The sequence below is a fragment of the Asparagus officinalis genome, chromosome 6 (assembly GCF_001876935.1).
Source record: "Asparagus officinalis chromosome 6, Aspof.V1, whole genome shotgun sequence".
NCBI classification, from domain to species: domain Eukaryota; kingdom Viridiplantae; phylum Streptophyta; class Magnoliopsida; order Asparagales; family Asparagaceae; genus Asparagus; species Asparagus officinalis.
In genome coordinates this window covers 75,638,750-75,659,768 of record NC_033799.1, presented here as the reverse complement: position 1 = coordinate 75,659,768, position 21,019 = coordinate 75,638,750, and the positions used below count along the sequence as shown (strand labels likewise).

Here is a 21,019-nt window from a genome sequence, read left to right as displayed (position 1 = left end):
GACTCAATAAAAAAACAGAATGAATAAAAAATCTATTTTCTAAATATTTTATAGAATAGTTTAAATTTTTTGAATAAAATTAGAAATTTTTAGAAAGGGTTTTCATGAAAAAAATTTAGTAGTTTTATATACTTATGGGGATGTTATCATATAAAAATGTACTAGAGTTGGCATTAATCTTTAGTTTATGATTTTTTATGAAGTTTATCAATGAGTAGGAACAAACTTTATATTCTCTTTAGTTTCGGTCTAGCCTACTTTTACCCAATCATCTTTGCTTACTGGCTTTAATTATTTGTCATCCTTTCATAATGCTATTTTGTCAAGTGTTCTTCACTTCCGCAACACTATACTTTCTCAAGTCAAGCTTTTGCTTTCATGTTAGTCCAAAAAACATGAAAATCCAAAGTGACTTTGGATTATATTTATTTCCTATCAATTCAATTATCAACATAAAAATTTAAATTCGACGTTAACCAATTCAAACCAACATCAAAGAAAATACATAATCACAATGCTAAAGCTTAGAGACATAAGTGAGCAAAACTATCAAAATGAAACTGACAAATTTTAATAAAAAAATAAATAAAAAATACTTAATAATGGTATTTAACCACGTGCATAAAACTTAGTGCGTCCGTTTGTTTGTTTCCATGACACAAACAGATCACAGAACACCGCGTAAAAACTTACACAGTTTCACCTAACACTGAAATAACCGAAACAGCTTTAACTACACAGCACTTTCAATAACACTGGGAAAAAAAAAATAACAACACAACGTTGATGATGTAGCGTATATTTTCGAGATTTTTTTTTTCCCACTGTTAGTTGGCCATCATATGCTCGCAGATTCCCTCCGGCTACGTTGTGCAGCAACTGCTGAAGCCATCTCCGAGTCGCTGGATCATCCTGCAGTCAGTTTTGCGCGCTATGAGATGATATCAGCGATATATGGAAAGAGAGACTCAAAACCCTGAACCCCTTGCTATCGATATGGAAGCCAGTATTTTCAGGATATATAAGGGGGGGGAAACTAGATGGGAAATCATGTATGAATATAGCATCCAAGGTTTTAAATATCAGATTTCCAGAAAATACCGGACGACTAAAACTAATTAGTCGCATGAGAACCTACGAATGTCTTTATGGCATGTTTGGGTAAATAAATTTTATTTCAATTCCTAGAATTGAACAGACAATTTCAGTGTTCCGATACAAAAATATTTGACAAATTGGAACTGAACTGATCTTCTTAAACTGAGAATACAAAATGGCCACTAAATCTGCATCATTTCTATTTCAAATCTTGTCACTGAACTCGTCGCAGTTTCTCTACTTGTTCCTCATTATCTTCCACTTATGTTGTCCACTTAAAAATCTGAAAATTATAAAGCCATCCTTAAAACATTTGAAAATACAATTCCAAAAGTCTAAAATTGCAAAAACGAATCCTTAAAGATATGAAAATTGCACATCAGTCGTTGAAAATCTGAAAATTACAAAAACCATCCCCATAAAATCTGCAAAGTGTCAACCTTAAAATAAGAAATTTATAAAATCAACCCCTCAAAATTTTTGAAATTGTAAATCAACCACCAAAAAATCTGAAAACTTGAACTTAAAAAAATGCAAAATTTACAAAAACCTCATTAAAAGTCCCGAAATTGCTAACCTCTTTAAATATCCCAAAATTGCAAACAACACCCATAAAAATATAATATTACAAACAACTCCCTTAAAAATCTAAAGATTAAAAAAAACCTAAAATTTTTAAAAATTACATATCAGTCCCTTAAAATCTGAACATTACCAATAGCCCCATCGAAAATAGTGCCTACAAAAATACCAAAATTACCAAAAATAGAACCTCAAATTTTTTTAAATTGCAAGGATCCCACTTTAAAGTCCAAAAATTTGAAACACATCCTTAAAAATCGGAATTTTTTAAATTGTCCCGTTAAAAATAAAAAAATTGCAAACAACTCCTGAGAAATTTTTAGTTGCAAACTGGCCCTTAAAAAATGCAAAGTTTACAAACAGATCTCTCCCTCCCTCCCTTGAATTTGAACTGCTTGGGCGTTACACCCACCACCGGCGCACCGCACTTGCTTGATCTCCCCACGTAGTCTTTTCCTACCTAGCCCATAACTCCCCTTCATCCTTTAGCAAAAGGAAGAAATTATTCTCCACCTCTACAGTCAAGATGTGATTCTATAGGCATCCAACTTTTGAGTTATAGATCTATTCTCCATATAAATCAAGCAACGCAAACATAGAAAACCTATATCTTTCATATAGTAGTTAACCAATATTAATTTTCACGAAGAAAATTCTAGTATATTAAGCCCGTAATTTGTTTCTTTTTTCATCTCCTCTTTTGTTTAGATATTACAATTAACATGGAACATCTATCTTTAAATATTCTTCACAAGTATATCATGTAATAGAGATGCATATTGCATGTAATTAATTTGCTAAAAATATTTGTTTAGATACTACTTGAAAAGTATTAATGGATGAAATATAATATGTTAGATACAAAATACGAACAACATATATGAAATCAGTGCATGAACATTATACCAAATTTAGAAACTAATTATTGGGGGTCCTTATTTTGAAACTTGAGGGATGATTTTGTACCTTTAGCATATCAATTATGCAACAACTTTGTATTATAAATATCATTAGTTTATACCGTCTCTCAGTGCCATCTACAATACATTCAACAAAGGATATAGAAAAAGAGAAAGAACATAAACTCTGTAGCTTCTAATGTTCTCTTTTTTATCTCTTGCTTATTCTTGTTAGAATTAAACTCAATTCTATTGTCAGAATATGCTAGGTAGCTTGATTTGTTGTAAATTTACTTAAATTGTATGTTTACCTAATTAGAATGATACATTGTTGTCTTATATTTGTTCGATATATACTTCCAGTACTATATAATTAGTTTGTTTGAAACTTTCAATAGCGTAGAGAATAATACCATAATATATACCTCTAGCATGGATATATCAAATCAAAGTAGAAAAATAAAAGTGTAAATTTGTTACATTATTAGTAACTTTTGCATTGCAATTTTTTTTTACATTTACTATTTTTATCAGTATATTTTAGAAAAGGATACATCATCAAGGCAAAATGGAGAAAATTGTTCATGCACCAAGCTCTTCCAATAAGCCAACAACCGCCTTCATTCCTATTTAAAAGCTAATAACAACTCTATCAAAGACGCTCCCTCATTAGGAAATAATCACAATGAATTCAGAAGGAATACCTAGTAGGTCTTTTTTTTAAATATTTAGCTACTATGTTTGACTATTTTGTTATGAAATGGTATTTGAATGTATTTGATGTAGGAGAAGAAACTTGCTTGTTTTTCAAATGGCTTGATATTTTAGAAAGGTGATAGGTGACGATGATTTGATCGTCTCAAGTATCAAATCATATACTGATAGGGTATGATTCTGATATCGGATATTATTTATGAAATTTGTACACTGAGATATTTATGAAAAATTAATCAAATTATTCATTTATGAATTTGTACACTAAGATAAGGTTTGGTTCTTATTCCCAGTCATTTATATTGTGCAGGTTATATGAATAATTTGATTAATTCATGAAATTTTATACTATTTATTTGAAGTTACGTTTTTTATTTTTTTATCTTTTCTCTACAGGTGGAAGAATCAATGGTTGCGGATTTTGAAAACTTAATTGCAATAAGTAATAATAATGTAGGGGATGTGATCGATCAAAAGCGTTTGTACCTCATGCTTCATGTGTCCTGTTTCTCATGGAAAAAAGTTGTCCTTCATTCTCATTGAATAAAATTAAACTACCTTGTTATCAATATTGATTCTTACAATTAAAAACATCGGACATTAGTTGATATTTTTATTGAATAAAATTAAACTACATCCATACGCTTTTTTTTTTGTATTAGTTTCTACTTTTGTTTTTGTAGTATTTGCACATAAGGCATGTTGATGGTTTAATCTTCTTCTTGTCTCTAAAAAAATCCTTGATCAAATCTCCATACTATATGCACCAATACCCAATCTTGACCAACATACCATATTTGGCCATGAATACCTATGCTTGGCTATCCTTTTTCTAAAGCAACATTTGACCAATATTTCCAATGTCAAATAGGATTCCAAAGATCTAGAAATCTCCCTTCTGCGTGTCTAGCAGCACCAATGGATACAAGTATGGTCCCAAAACTAGTTTTTAGTTTAATAAAACTTGGATCAAATTTGAACTAGTTTTTTTCTCTCTCTAACTCTTAAGACTAATTCGTTTTTAAATCATCCCCTACATGGACCAACTCTACCATAGTCAAGGAAAACCAATTCAAACTCAATCCTATTTTAGAATTGTCAAATTTAGCTTAATATTGTTGCTACCTATAATTAAATAGACAACATTTCTCCATCCAAATCAACCCACCATGCACAATTCCTTCAATATCCTGAAGAATTTGTCTTAAGGCATCTAGTCTCTTTCCGCTCCTTTTTTGTCAATGTTTTGCTTAACTTATCAGTGAATGCCTACAACATTAATGTATTCTTGGGTCGACAAAAATTTTAGATCCAATAAAAGAAGAATCATCTACAATTTTTCCTTCTTAAAATGCTAATTCCAAACTTGACAAGCACTAAGGGGCTGTTTGGCTAGTGAATTGTATTTTGATGCATGCCATGGATCTTGAAAATTCAAAATTCAAAATCTTATTTGTTTGTAATGGATATTTAAGTGTATTTACATGAGGGATAGAAGTCCAACTAAAATTTGTTTGGTTGCACATGTATTTTGTTGAGAATATGTGACTTAAATAACAAATTTGTGTGAAATTAGCCAAATTTTAAGGAATCACATTTGATGCATCTATTATTGTGGTAGCTCCAAGTTCGTGGCATGAAAAGCTACAAACAAACAACCATTCAATAGCAATCTAGGATTTTAAGCTTGTGTGTCCTACTTTTCATTGCAAAATGCACCAAGTGCATGGAAACAGAAGGCCTCTAATAGACAAGTTCAGAACCAATAAATGCTACTGAAACTATAATGAGGAATTATTTACAATTTATAGTAAAAGGCTATCACAATGATTTTATCTTCACACACACCAAACTTTCTAACGCTGCAAAACCAAAACTAGATTTCTTCAAGACTTGTAGTAACAAACTAGATATTGGTCCCCCCTCATATCTTCAATAATTCCGTACTAGTCTCACAAATCTTTGAAATTACTCATGTCTCTCAAATCCTAAGAGATTCTGCAATTGATCCCTTGATGACTGAAATGCCCTTCAAACCATTAAGAGATGCATATACCCCCTCCTGCTAGGGCAGGGAATAAATGAAGAGAGTATCTAAGGGCCTGTTCGTTTGGCAAAAAAAAGTAGGAAATCAAAGAATAGGAAACCTATTTCCTAGAAAAATTGTTTTGAGGTTGTTTGGTTGGCTAAAAGAAGAAGAAAATCAAAGAATAGGAGATGAGATGAGATGAGTGGTCACCATATTATTAGATGATGTGAGTGATTTTTTAAGAAAACTTGTTTTGATGTTGTTTGGTTGGCTAAAAAAATAAGGAAATGAATTATAAGAAACCTATTTCCTGTAATAGGTTCTTTTCTTGTGTTTGGTTCATTTTTAAAAATAAGAAAATAAATGAGATGAGATGAGTTGTCATTATATTATTGGATGATGTGACTCATACTTAAGAAAATTAATTTTCTTATTTTTTTTAGGAAATTGATGGAAAGGAAATTTTAATGAGATGAGATGAGTTGTCACAATATTATTGGATGATGTGGGTAATTTTTAAAAATAAGATGAGATGAGTTGGATGATGTGACTCATTTTTTGTGTTTGTTTATTTTTAAAAGAAAGGAGATGAGTTGTTGGATGAAAATAATATTTTATTAGATGTTGTGTGTGAGTTTTAGGGATGGAAATGGATGAAAATATTATTTTATTGATTTCCATGTACCGATTTCATTTTCTTGGTTTTTAGGAAACCAACCAAACGGAACCTAACCGTCAGTGTCGGAGGTAACCTATGCTTTTGTGAAGGACAAATTTTCAAAATAGACCCCTTTACAAACTTATTTTCAAAAAACGACCCTTTTTAAAAATATTCATCATTTTCGACCCAGTTTCAGTCACCTGGCTGAAACTGGATCGAAAATGGTGAAAAAACATCAAAAACTTCACCGGATTTAAAATCTCGTGAAGTTTAGGGTCTAATTAGAGCATGAGTTAGTGGAGGTAAGTGGGGAAGCCACATCTTCATGGGATTTAAAATCCCGTGAAGCTAAAACTTCACGGGATTTCATATCCTATGAAGCTGCAAACGCCAACTCCAGAGAGCGATGACTCTCTGGCAATTGGACCTGCAACTTCACGGGATTTGAAATCCCGTGGAGTTGCGGTAGGCCCAATACCATAGCTTGCTATTTAACTCCCCCTCACGCGATCTCATTCCACGTTTCTCTCCCCACCTCGTTCTCTCTCTTTGCTCCTTCACCCCCAAACCCTAGATCCATCTAGCGCCACCCCCTGTCATCGTCGTCATCGTCGTCCTCTTTCAAGGTTGAAAAGCGCCGGAATTCACCAGAGTTCGTTGGATATAAAATTTAGGGCACTGATAAATTTTCGGTAAAATCTTTAAACTTTTTTTGTTTTTCTCCTATTTTTTACATATTCTAACTATTTCATGCTAATAACTTGTTTAAATTTGGATTTGAAATAATTTTTGAAATCTTTATGAATTTTGTGAAGAAAAAATAAAGAAATTTGTATATAGTGGGGAAAATTGTAAAAGTTAGAATAATATTTTTCAAATTTTAAAAGTGAATATTGCTTAAATTATTTAAATTAGGCAATCTTAAAAATATAAAGGTTTGACATTTGGTAAAAATTATGGATGTGTAAAATCGATATTAGAGGATTTAATTATAAATAATAATTTTTGTGTTTTTCGTGTAATATTAATATTGGAATTTCTTTACTCTTCAAAGGTAACAATGAACGATCAAATCGTAATTCTTTGTTCATATAATGGGAAGATTAACTATCTCAAGAATAATATGTCTATATATGAAGGAGGTGTGATGAAACCGTTGTTTATATCAAAATCATGTACTTTTAATGTATTGGTTAATGACTTACACAAATTTACATTAATCTATCCACGTGAGTATCACCTCAACATGATTTGCAATAATCCTGTTACGGGGAAAAGAACAAGTGACATTTAAATCTTAAATGACTACGATATGGGTCTCATTGGAATATTGTATAATGAGAAGCGTTCGGTGAAATTATTTATTGAAAAACATCACAAAAATTTGGGTAAATTAGTGAATCAGAGTATACTCTTGCATGTTGGAGGACCTTGAAGTTGACTCCATTAGCTTTTTGTCTCCACAACAGGATATGGGATGGACACAGCCACAATACTTGATCGATCCTTCGCTTGTGGGCACTTCAAATGCCTTCGATGATAACGCTTCACAATACTTGATCGGTCCTTCGCTTGTGGGCACTTCAAATGCCTTCGATGATAACGCTCCCCATCAAGATAATAACGTCTTTCTCAGAAGTTACGATAGAAGATGTGTAAGTGTCGAATCCGAGGATGATAACGAAGAGGATGCTTACAAATTAATAGCATAGCGTTTGATAGATTGTGATGAATGGGGCAACCAATATATTGACCAATGTTATTTTAACAATGAGTATATCGTATTGGAGGATCCGTCGTCCGATGAACTTCATGAAGAATAATGGATTGATGACTCCACAATGAAAAGTATTCCTATTGACACTAATTTAAATGATGATACACAAGGTGAGGACTTCTTATTCAGAAAGGGTGATCTATTTGAAAGCAAGGATAAATTGATTCATGCGCTTCGTTTGTAGGTCATCCAAAAAAATATCAAGTTCAGGTAGACGAAAAGCAATGCAACAAGCTATAATGTAGTTTGATTTTACCGCAAAGATGGTGAGGAAGAAGATAGTGGTGGGCATCACGACAGAAATGTAAAATGTCCTTAGAAGCTTAATTCACGCTTAGGGGTGATAGTAGACGGGTAATTTAAAATAACACACTACAACGGACTTCACACATGTAGCAATCCTTGATTAGAAACGAATCATAAACAAGTGTCCGCCTCTTTCATATATTGATTGATTATGCCTAAACTACGGGAGGATCTTGATCTAAGGCAAAAGAATATTCGTATTTTAGTACATAACGCGACCAACTTGGATGTATCATACAAGTGTTGGAATGCTCGGAGGAAGGCGATGATAAAAATATCCAAATATTGGGGAAGATCTTATGAGATCTTACTACATTATCTTGAAGTACTTAAAAAAGAAAATCCAAGGACAGTGTACGAAACATCATCGGATCCTATTGACGCCGGAGATAAATGATTCACATAGGTATTTTCGGCATTTAGACCTTGCATTGAGGGATTCAGATATTATCGTCCTATTCTTAGGATTGATGACACTCACTTGTACAGTAAATATAAAGGCGTTTTGCTTGTTACAACCGGAGTAGACGCAGATGACGGTTTATTTCCTTTGGCTTTTGCAATGGTTAATGTTAAAAACACGAAAAATTAGGCATGATTTTTTACATGCATTAGATATCATATCCCTAGTGTGCGAACACGATCGATTATGATAGGATGAAAGGAATTCCAATAGCACTCCAACGATATTTTTTCGTTGTCGCACCAACATCACTATTACTTGCGACATATTAGGGACAACTTCAAGAGGAAGCATGGACAAATGCATCTTCAAGATCTTCTTTGACAAGCTGGATGTGCGATGAAAAAATTAGTTTATGAACAACTACGGGAAAAGATTAAGTCCATTTCACAAGCTACACATGATTAGATCGAGACTAGTTTGGGTCCAAACAATGTCGATAGGTGGGCCTTATGTGAAGATGGCGGGAAACGGTTTTGTATGATGACCACTAACGTTTCTGAGAGTTTCAATAATGTGCTTAGGGGAGAACGCAATATGCCAATACAGTCATTAGTTATAAAAATATTTTACAGACTTAATAAATTCTTCCTTAGACGACGCATACTTGGAGCAAATATCCCGTCGGAGTTGACGCCGAAAGTTGAAGGCAAATTAGCGGATCGGATTGTGCAGGCTCGATCATTTCGTGTTGTTAGATACAATTTTAATGTATGGGAGGTCATTAAGGAAATATCACATGGAGAAAATCGTTCTTGCAAAGTTAATATGCTAGTGGATCAAACTTGTACATGCACTTGCATATTAATGAGATTTAGGATCCGACAATGTTAGGGATCTTCAATATTATGATCAAATAGAGAATAACAAATGTGTTCTACAAAAATCATGTCGGCGAATTTGAAGGACGTGAGGACAAATCAAGCCAATTTGGTAAAGTGTACACGCGAAGACGTAGGACAAGTCAAAGGACAGCGTGTGACGATGGAGACGGCACTTCTCATAGTACGGCGCATGCTGATGGAGACGACACTTCTCAACCTCATACACGATCGGATACTCAGAAGTCAGATCATCGAGGCTCATCAGCATAGACAGAGGGGACGGGGACGGGGGGAAGAGTGAGGGGGAGGGGTAAAAGAGGGAGAACTTTTAAGATGTATGTAAAATTTACAGTATGATTATGAATTTCAAGAATGTATATGGTTAGATTGTTCAAATTTGTTGCTTGTGTGGATCGATTTTTGTTTATATATGTGATTTTCGTGTACTGTTTTGATTCATGATTGAATTTTATGAATATTGTTGTAATTCAGTATATATGCCGCAAATTTGATGTTTATGGTTGGATTTTCATGTATATTGTTGTAAATGAGACGAAATTTTTTATTATATACAACAGGTTATGGATTGTGAAATTTATAGGCTCATTAGGTGAAAAATGCACATATTCTGTGCATATTTTAAGGAACCTACAACTCCACGAGATTTCAAATCCCGTGAAGTTGTAGGCCCAATTGCTAGAGAGCCATCGCTCTAGAGTTGGCGCCTGCAACTTCACGGGATATAAAATCCCATGAAGTTTTAGCATCACGGGATTTCAAATCCCGTGAAGATGTGGCTTCTTACTTACCCCCACTAACCCATGCTTTAATTAGGCCTTAAACTTCACGGAATTTTAAATCTCGTAAAGTTTTCGATGTTTTTTTGCCATTTTCGACCAAACACTTTTAGAATTCCATTTTCTTTCTCGATGCTTTGCTTTGATTATATATTTTGTAAAGTTACAATATTTTCAAAAGGTGTCGTTTTTGAAAATAAGTTTCTAAAGGGGTCTATTTTAAAAATTTATCCTTTTGTAAAAGCAAGTTTTTTTCAGAGGGGGGTACATAAGCTGAGGGACATTTTAGTCATCAAAGGATTGTATTTTAAAGCTCATTTAACTTCCTAGAGAGGTTAAAATAAATATAAGCTACTTATCGAGCACTAAGTCTTATATCACTTAAGGGAATCACTTGCCCCTAGGAAAGATAATACAGCTACTTGAAGATTTTATGGGTAAACCAAGGTATTGGTGAAAACACACATAAAAAACTAGTAAACTAACTGGTGTACTGGAAAAAGAAAAAAAAAACTTGATCCTTGTGGAGTATTAAAACTTACTCGAAGGCAACTATTGAATGTTCCGTCCTTTAACATTTCTGGGAGGCAAGACTGCAACGCTTCACATGCCCTGCATTAGTTCACAAGCATATATAATGGCATAGTTAAATGTAGCCCAATCTATTATACATAAAATTAAGCATGAAAATAACCAAACCTAGGGTTGTCTGAAAGTCTGAGGTAACAGCGAATGATATGCTTCAGCAATCTCGTTGAAGGTTGTTCGGCAAGGGTTACAACCATGTTGGCAAGCACACTTCCAACTGCGAAGAACCTTTCGGCAGTGGCACAAATGTAGCGAAGGCCCACGTCGTCCAATAAAATTTTTTGTACAATGAAGGTCGCCACCTAAACACTCAAGGAAAATCAAGTTAATTTAGAATATAAAATTATAAACATATATAAACCATCAGCATGACTTATTATTTTTGGTTCAATTGAAAGCAACCCAGACTCAAATTCCATCACCCTTTTTTTTTGCGACAATAATTCCATCAACCACTTATTTAAAGCGGATTTTTCATTAAAAAAATACTTAACGAGAGTATGTTAGGATATAAAACCATAACCATCAACCTTTACCCTCAACTTCAGAGTTCTTGTGCAGTGGAAGAACTTTTAAGATCAATAAATTACATTACAAACCTCAAAAGGTGAAGATGAACTACTACTTATGCAACACAAACCAAGCAACAGTGGGTATTTAAACTCAACTCAATTCATAAACCAAACAATGAACTAAAAATTCCATGAATCATAACCCGATTACAACTTAATCCTAATTAAAATCAAAGTTATAAACTCAGAGTTTAACTAGATCTCCTAATAGTAATCAGATACATTGTATCTTGTTGCTCAAGGTGGATCATCAGTTTTCAAATCCGTTAAGAATTTCTTTATTTCCAGAAGCCAAAAGCCTGGAATCTACTGAAGTCTTGGCCAAGTAGCCACTGGTTTTACACGAAGGATATTTCTATAATTTAAATTTTAAAATTTGGTGTCTGCAGGAAATTGCAAAGTTTGGGAGAAGACCAGTTGAAAGACCTCCCTACTGTAATCCTCTACCATGATAATTGTACAATGTGTTTGATGGGTTACCGTCTTTGAAAGTTCACTGCCCATCTCCATGGTGCGCAGACAAAGAGGAATTATTTCAGTTTGAAGAAGAAAACTTATAACCTCAGTATCATCGACCTGTGGTAGTAATAAAATAAATACTATCAATTGTTGCACAATAGTCTGAAACATGCAAAAATATGAGACCATAGATACCAAGAAGGACAACAACTATGCCAGCCAGAAGCTGAAACAATATTTACATAAACAAAACACTAATGATTAATCTTTTTATAAATGTTACTTAAAATATATAAAGATAAATAGTAGTGCAGTTACCTTGACAAGGGCACCGATAACTCCCAGGCTGGTAAGTCTCAAGTACTCGAATGGCCTTGTTTTACTAGTTGTGTTCAGAAAAGGATACAGATACAGAGGTATATGAGCTGCAAAAGAGAATTAGGATAATATGTGTTATAAAATCAACAGCTACCATATTGCTGATTTCCTTTAGGGCCTGTTTGTTTGCCCCAAAAAAAGGGGAAATCAAAGAAATGGAAAACTATTAAATCAAAGAATTGTTTTGGGAGTGTTTGGTTTGCTAAAAAAAAGAAGAAATCAAAGAAATGGAGATGAGTTGTCACCTTATTATAGGATGATGTGAGTGATTTTTTAAGAAAACTTGTTTTGATGTTGTTTGGTTGGCAAAAAAAATAAGGAAATGAATTATAAGAAACCAATTTCTTAAAAAAGTTTGTTTGGTTCTTTCTTAAAAATAAGAAAATAGATGAGATGAGATGAGTTGTCATTGTATTATTGGGTGATGTGATCCAAGATTAAGAAAAGCGTTTTCACAACTTTTTGGGATGAAAACAAAGAAATGAAATGTTAATGAGATGAGATGAGTTGTCACAATCTTATTGGATGATGTGAGTGATTTTTAAATATGAGATAAGATGAGTTGAGTGATGTTGTTGATGAAAATAATATTTTATTAGATGTGGTGGATGTGATGGATGAGTTGTTGGATGAAAATAATATTTTATTAGATGTGGTGGATGAGTTGTTGGATAAAAATAATATTTTATTAGATGTTGTGGGTGAGTTTTAGGGATGGAAATGTGTAAAATTGTACTTTTTGAGATTTCTTGCTTTTCATTTCCATTTTTCGGTTTTTTGGGAAATAACCAAACAGGCCCTAAAAAAAATCCTTCAACAACGGATAATAATGAGAGACTTAATGCACTATCTTATTCGTAGAAATCCATAATCTATCTAATGATATTTCTACTGAATTAAAATAAAGGGCTAGAAGATAGTGGAAACAGATCGAAAATTTATCTTTTTAACATAAGAATTTAGAAGTGAAAATTATCCTCGACACAAGAATTTAAAAGTGCAGGCTTGGAACCTTAGATGATAACTAAGATTGACTTTGCCTTAAAAGAAACTCTTTGTAGGAGTTCAAGAATAGTACAATTACCGTTCAGAAACAGAATCCTCGTATCTGGGTGTGAAGCGACACACTGTAAAGAAAAGTGCAATTAAACTATGAAATGTATAATTGTAAACTGATAGCATCTCAGAAGGAAATAATGACTAACAGAGAACCATAGATGGGCTAGAAAAAATCATACACTAAGAGCAAACATGCAACAGAAAATAAGCATGATATTAATCCTACTGGAAAATACATATCACTGGACTTGAATCCAAATGTGACTGTTCGCCTCTGATACTTAAAAGATGAGATGGTCTTGTTTTGTGTAGCTAGTTTTTGCTTTATTTATATCTGTCATCTGATTACTTCCAAGGCAATTCACTCTGCAGTTATAGTAGGTATCATGTAGACTTTGGTTAAGAGTAGCCTAAAGCTATTTAATATATCCTACATCCACTGTCATCTGTACATTCTTACAAGGTCAAAGATACTAATGAATTTCTCTCTCAATACCACCAATACTTACAGCCAGTGCTATTAATGCGCGAGGCACAATGCAGAGCGCAAAGTCCCTTTACGCCTACATGCGCAAAGTGCAACACGACGCACGCGCCAGAGTGAAGCGAGGCACGCATCTCACACATAATTTTTCAATATAGATAATGAAGCATGAAAGAACATGTTTATGTATTTTCACATGAAAAATATGTCACAATATATAATATCTACTGTGAAATTACAAAATAAAGTCTTAACTCATAATGCTAATATATCCAACATAGTAGGGAAGCTCATAATTTTCCGAATCAAATTTCCAATCAAGACTAATATCAAAGCAAATTTTAGGATCCACAATCGAGCTACTAAAAAGGCATAACAGGTTTATTTTGTTTGTTGGGATACAAGTTATCAAGTATAAAGACTAGATTGAAACGTTGAAGACTAAGGATATATGAGGCTATGCCTTGCATGTAACCTGCGCAAAGGGCAAGTTGCTTGCGAAGTACTGCCGCATTTGATGCAGGGCACATCGACACTGCCCCGCATCGCATGGCGCATAAGGCATAGTAAGGCGCACGCCTTTGATAACATTGCTCACAGCACCAAAAAGTAGAGGCGTGTTAGGCATGCTCGTTCATGGTATCACTTTGATAAGTTTTATCGTGAATATAAAACAAATAATATGAACCTTGTAGTGATGTTATTGACAATAAAAGAACATTTCCAAATTATTATACTTTTCAGACATCGCGAGCATTTTCACTTGCAAAGACATGCTGTGTTGCAGACTAGCAATATTATTTCATGAAATAAGGTTGTTATATCACTATATCTGATTGATTAAAGTCGATTAAACAATGAGATAAATAATTGCAAATTCAAAGTAAAATAATAGTTGACCTGAAGAAGGGCAAGCGCATTGCAAACTCGATTTGATGCACCAGGGGACAACGTTGGAGGCGATAGAGCAGGATAAATTGAAACTATCTCCTGAAGAAAATAGATGAATATTATAAGAAATTAATAACCAGAAACCAAAATGCAACTCCCTTATCAAGATAATCTACAATGAGATCACTGTTATTGATAGATCCTTATGTAAACTGCCTGCATCATGTTGAACTGATAATCTAATTACACTTTATAATGAAGTACTGTAATATTGCCAATGAAGTTTCACAAACATTACGTTCAACTTATTGGTTGAAGGGAAACATGATTGAAGGTGAGTAGAATGAGGTAAGCAATGGTCTTATGCCAAGAAAAAAGTGAATAATTTCTTGGACCCAATATTTGTTGTTCCTGTAAGTTGATGAAAAGAGCATAACCATGGTATATTGGTAAGTTGATGCTTAATTTCAAATGTCTAGCTTAACTCTTTAGAGTGGGCAGAAAAAGGGAATTACATATCAAACTATTTTTCATATAACTATAACTTGGATACTTGCAATAGAAGCAAAACCAAGGAATTAGCAAAGCTGCAGGTATCATATTAACCAGAGAAGGATATAAAGATGAGAAGCAAGAGACATTCACGATACGATTAGATCTCAATGCATTTCCTAGACATGATATTTGTGTGTTAGCAAGATCACAATGAAGCTGCTAGCACTACTTCGAGAAATATCCTGCTAATTAAAAGCTGCGAATGAAATTGCAAAATATTTCTTGCCAAATTTTTCTTTCACATAGACAAAACATTAAATGTGGTAAACATGCACCTGGAGGAGAGCTGCGATAGTACCATAAGAGTTCCACAGAAGAGGAGCTAAATCCTGAAATATCTCCCTTTTCTGTAAATAATTGGTACTATAATTATAGACATCTAAGGCATACATGTAAAAAATATAATTAATCATATCTAGTAAATATAAGCCAGAGTACATACACGAAAAGAGATGCACAATCTACAGAACAAAAGAAACATAAAAGATATCATAGCTATTTTAATTCATAACATGTGAATGAAAAGACAATAATGATCACATGCAAATTAAGTTTGATATATGTATACATACATATATACATAGTCGTGTCCCTATAATCCACCTTTTACAAACTTTTTGTGTCCCCTGCCTGCACCCGCACTCGTGTCGGTGTCTGTGTATTATAGTAGCACATTATTCTCCCCCCACTCATGATTTGTAGAAGAAATCATGAGTGTCGGAGTGCCGCAGGGCAACATGGACAGAGATTGTCAGACAATGGGCCAAAGTACCTCCACAATGCAGGCACGAGAACATGGCTATATAAGTGGTTTTTTCATTATATATGTATCATATGTGTATGAATATGTTATGTATTGTGTTGTTATTCACAGAATCACGAAAAGAAGCAAGCATAGAAAAGACTTAGAACCGAAATAGGTATAGTGAAAGGGGCCATAGTATCCTTCATGTCATATGTATTTGGAGTGAATAGTTTACGCAATTGTAAACTACACATCGTGTCACCTTCTTGGAGACACTGATTACTGAGGGAAATCAGAACTAGCATACCTTCTTATCGTCTGTAACATACCTCGGTATAAAAATCAATTCCCTACAAGTGATTTCTATACATTGTATTGTAACAAAAAACTAATCGAACTTCCAAGAAGAATTAACTATGTCAGTTTGCATGTTGTAATTCACTATTATAAGTAAACAACAAAAACAAACCCTTTATCCCAAATTTTTGGGTCTGCCCACATGAATCGCACTATTCCATTGTGTTCTATTGAGGGCCACCGCTGCTATCAAGTCATCCATTGTCATGTCCTTCTAAACCGTTACTAACCAAGTTTCTTAGGCTAATATCTAGTGTTTCTTGCTCTAATCTTATTACTTCTCCTAATTGATTCATTTAATGGCCACCGTTGTGCAGGTCAAGAGATCTCAATAGGAGCATCCTCCACCCTCCTGTGAATACACACATTGCTTATCCTATCCATTAGTATATATCTGCTCATTCATCGAATATTCTATTTTTTGCTAGTATTCATATAGACCCGACTAGGTTTTACATTGGTTTCCTAACAAAAACTCTCCTCATTTATCCTGGCCTGTAACAGGTAGTAAAATGATAAACAATAAAGCACAACACTCGCGGAGTTTAAGTCACTATTAAAAGTCCCTCAACTGATCATATAAAAAATAATGATAGTATGTTATTGTAAGACAAAAGGGCAATTACTAAGGATAACTTGCACATACTTTGGTAGACAATTGAAGAAACTACAACATCACCACCTAAATGTGAAGGAAAGGCAAGGCAATGGGTTCCATTATGTGTTCCCGGGTTCCATTATGTGTTCCCTTCTCTATCTTAGGTTTACTCTACAAAATAAACGAGTCTCTATTAGGATTGTGGCAACTAACAACTGAAAGGTAATTGTAGACATGGGGAACTCAAATCCCTAACAAACTCACGTCAGCTCCACATTTAGCCTATGTCGTACTAAGTGGATCCTAACGTATCACCACGGTACCACAGTCCAGGGGCTTGTTGTACACTACTCTAGTCCTGATCAAACGCTGCAAGCTCAGGGTCACCCCTTCGGCTTCGCACTGGACTAGTCCCAGACCAGCACTGCAATACAGGCATCACCACTGGCAACGCTCGACCGTGGGTGGGAAGATGGGGTTGCTGTACTGCCGTTGGCAAGGGACTTGAAAGCTAGTATTTAGAGGGAGGCAAGGCCACAAACTGGAAGTAAAAATAGTACAATATAACAAAAAGATCATCGGGTATCAACAATGCAATGTTATACATCATCAAACAAACTATCAAAGATGCAATCTTTACATTGCAACAGCTCTCCCCAAACCTCGCCCACCACAAAATCATAGTTCTTTCTCCGTTCAGTTATCCAGAAAACACTGGAAACTAAAATCAGCTCAAAACCCTAACCGAATTTTACCAAATTTCACACTGTAATGATGAGCTGGGGGGAAAAGAAACGAACTTTATGCGAAAGGAGAGACCTTTGAGAGATCTAGCAAGGCGTTTTCTCTGAGCTCGGGATCGCAGAGGTCAAGAACGAGCTGCTCCGCCGACGTGGTTGAGATTTACGGAGAGAGATGGGGGCAGATTCGCCATTTAATTGTTTTTTTTTTTTGGGTGTAAAAAAGTTTTGTAGAGAGAGAGAGAGAGGAGGGAGAAGGTGGAAGTCTGGAGGAGGAAGAAGAGAAGTCTCCGTTCTGTTTACTGTTAATTCTCTATTTTCTACCAACTGCCTTTTTACATGATATTTTTGTTTTCGTTTTGTACTCAAGTTTTTGTTCTATCTTTTATTTTGGTAATTCTTTGATTTTTTTTTTAAATAGGATTATGTAAATTTGTATTTCTATTCCCATAGCTAACGAAAAGATTTGCATATATTTGCAGGATGTGACAGTATTTATCCAGGATAAATACCCTTGTATCCATAATCACTTTTAAGGAAAATTTTTCTAAAGAACTATATTGAAAATTCAATTAGAAAACATAGTCAAATTTATATTTAATTACAAAAAATAGTTATATTTTGACATAATAGTTATAGTATTTAGCCCTTGCGATGCGCGGGTTATTGTTACTGATAACGCATGTTACATAGCCTTTAATTTTTAATGTTTTCGCATATTACGTAGTCGTTCGTTGTTTATGTATATTTTGTACCCCTTTGTTTGTTGCTTTTTGCCGAAAATGTTTTATGTTACTACTTCTTCAAATTAATTAAAGTCTTATTTTAAACTTAAAATGTTACAATAATTATTAAAATCTTAAAGTTATTTATTAAATTGCAAATAATTAAAATTTAATATTTTTAGACGAGTTTAGAGTATAAAAGCAGTAATTACGTTTATTCTCCAATAACAACACGATTAATCTAACATTTTTAAACATTATAAACTCTAAAATAAATGAAGATATTTAAGCAAAAGATGGATTAGCATACGATACTTAATATTATCAAATACTTGGAAGTTTGGGTATATAATTATAAATGCTCATGATTTTGTTTCACTACACAATTACCAAATACGATACTTAATATTATCAAATACTTGGAAGTTTGGGTATATAATTATAAGGGGTTTTTGCTTTTAGACCCATTTGTTTACTCCCATTTATTTTTAAACCCAAGTACTATTATTTGTATCTTTAAGCCCAATTCACCTTTTGTATTTATCTTTAAACCCAAAACCACTTATTTTTATATTTTGAAGATTGGGTTTAAAAATAAATACAAAATGTGAATTGGGCTTAAAGATATAAATAATAGTACATGGGTTTAAAAATAAATGGGAGTAAACAAATGGGTCTAAAAGCAAAAACCCCTAATTATAAATGCTTATGATTTTGTTTCACTACACAATTACCAAATACGATACTTAATATTATCAAATACTTGTGATGGCTGGAGATTGCATGTTATGCCACGTGTCTTGATGATGAACTCTAATACCCGTTCTATATTTCATCATTTTCCTAAAAATCTCCGCCTCTGCTCGCTGTCTACGCCGTTTTTGTAACAAAAGAGGATCCAAATTTCTAATTCTCTTTCAACCAAACATTGGATTTGTAGTATGTTGCAAATATTCAAACAACAGACTTGAAGTTGATTTTCAGCAACTAATGATATTTACAACATTTGGTGATAATTTTTGCAACAAACTGAAGTGCTATATACAATCTGTATTTACTAGTTGCAGAGCTACTATCGGCGCGCTCGTTAAATTATATCGGGAAAACAAGCATTTGACTAGGTATATTTGGATCAACTATATCGCTAAGTTACTTAGCCACTCAATTTCTGAGAAGGAATGGTATTGACTGTTCATAATGAATGAACATGATTTATGTACAACCATTCATTTCAATGAAGAAGTCTATCAAGTTCTGTGGAAGTCTTCACCACCCTATCTCTTGCGGGCTTATTCTGCCGTGTCGGGAATGCAATTTTGTAGCAGATTCTTTTCTAAATTCGGGGTGCTATATATTTATTTTCGTATTTATATTCGTATTTTCATATTTCATTAATGTTTATATCTCATTTTGAAGGATATGAATGAATTTTTCCCTTACGAAATATATTTGTACTTATCTCTCGGTCGCACGAATCTCTAAATGCCATAGACAATCCTTATCTATGAAAATTAATAAATTGTTAATTGGTAGCTCTTAGTTAGGTGTTAAATAATCTGAGATAACTATATAGTTATAGCACTATTAGGCATAGTACTACAAATACAAAACATGCATCTAAGATTATTTAAGGGCTAATTATAGAAAACCCTCGTGAACAGTTGGCGAGTTGCGGTAAACACCCATCAACTTTTTTATTATATCCCGCGTGAACTATTTCATTTCGCTAAATTTCACGTAAAAATATCTCATTTATTCTCCAAATTAGCCCCATCGATACTAACATCTCTCACGTGACAAGCATATGTCAGAAAAAGATAAAAAAAAAATCTTAGTCTCAAAAAATTACATATTTTTTCTTTTTACTAACATAACAAAAAACCCACATGAATCAGAAAATTTTTAGAGTGGATTGCCTATAAATAACCGAAGCTTTGGGTCTACTACTAAGCATTCTTGGGTGTTGGATATGGAAAATAAGAGCGGCAGGAAATCAAACATCTTCCCTAGAGAAAAATTATGAACTGCATTGTGTCGAGGCATGTGACAAATTATCAAATTGTCAATTAAAATGAATTCAACTAATTTCGGCAAGTGATTTTGTTGGGACTTTTTGGCATGTGGTCATTATTTACAATTTTCCTTGTGTTTTTTTAGATTTAATTTATGAAAAGGTGATGCTTATAGTATATAATTATGGAAAGATAAGCAGTAAGATAGATGTGTATGCCCACAAAGTTGTTTTTGGCATGAATTTCCATAAGGGGGGGGGGGGGGGGGGGGGAAGGCTTAGCTGCCAGCTGATTTCGTAATTTGCCTATTTTTACATTTATGTACCATGAGTTGGTTGTCTGACAAATAAATATTATAAGCCATTTTGAAATTGCCATACTAGTCCCCTTAATCATGCAAACATGAAAATGTTCATCCGAATGTTTCTTAATGTTACTTACTTGCTAATTTTAAAACTTTATAACTATTAATATTTATGTTAAATGTGCTATTAAGTCTATTTTTTTTAAAACATAACTTAATTCATTTTTAAAATAGAGATGGGATATGTTTGATATAAATTTGACAAATATTAATGGTGTAGAAAGTTACAAAATTATGTTAATGTTATATTAGAATATTCAAGTAAAAATTTCCGTGTTTGTATAATCGAAAGTACTAACATGTCAATTTAAAGCGACTCACGCTATTTATTTGTCAAAAGGA

The 21,019-nt window shown here is 33.5% G+C and overlaps 1 protein-coding gene across 1 annotated transcript; it reads right to left on the bottom strand.

Moving 5' to 3' along the window:
• Positions 579-17,727, bottom strand: LOC109846344 (cell differentiation protein RCD1 homolog; the record flags this gene model as incomplete). The annotated part of the gene is made up of 9 exons (XM_020415569.1): positions 579-912; positions 10,693-10,762; positions 10,850-11,040; positions 11,791-11,886; positions 12,088-12,194; positions 13,232-13,274; positions 14,591-14,680; positions 15,412-15,483; positions 17,656-17,727. Coding segments are annotated over 9 exons (924 nt in total), but the record flags the coding sequence as incomplete, so codon positions are not given.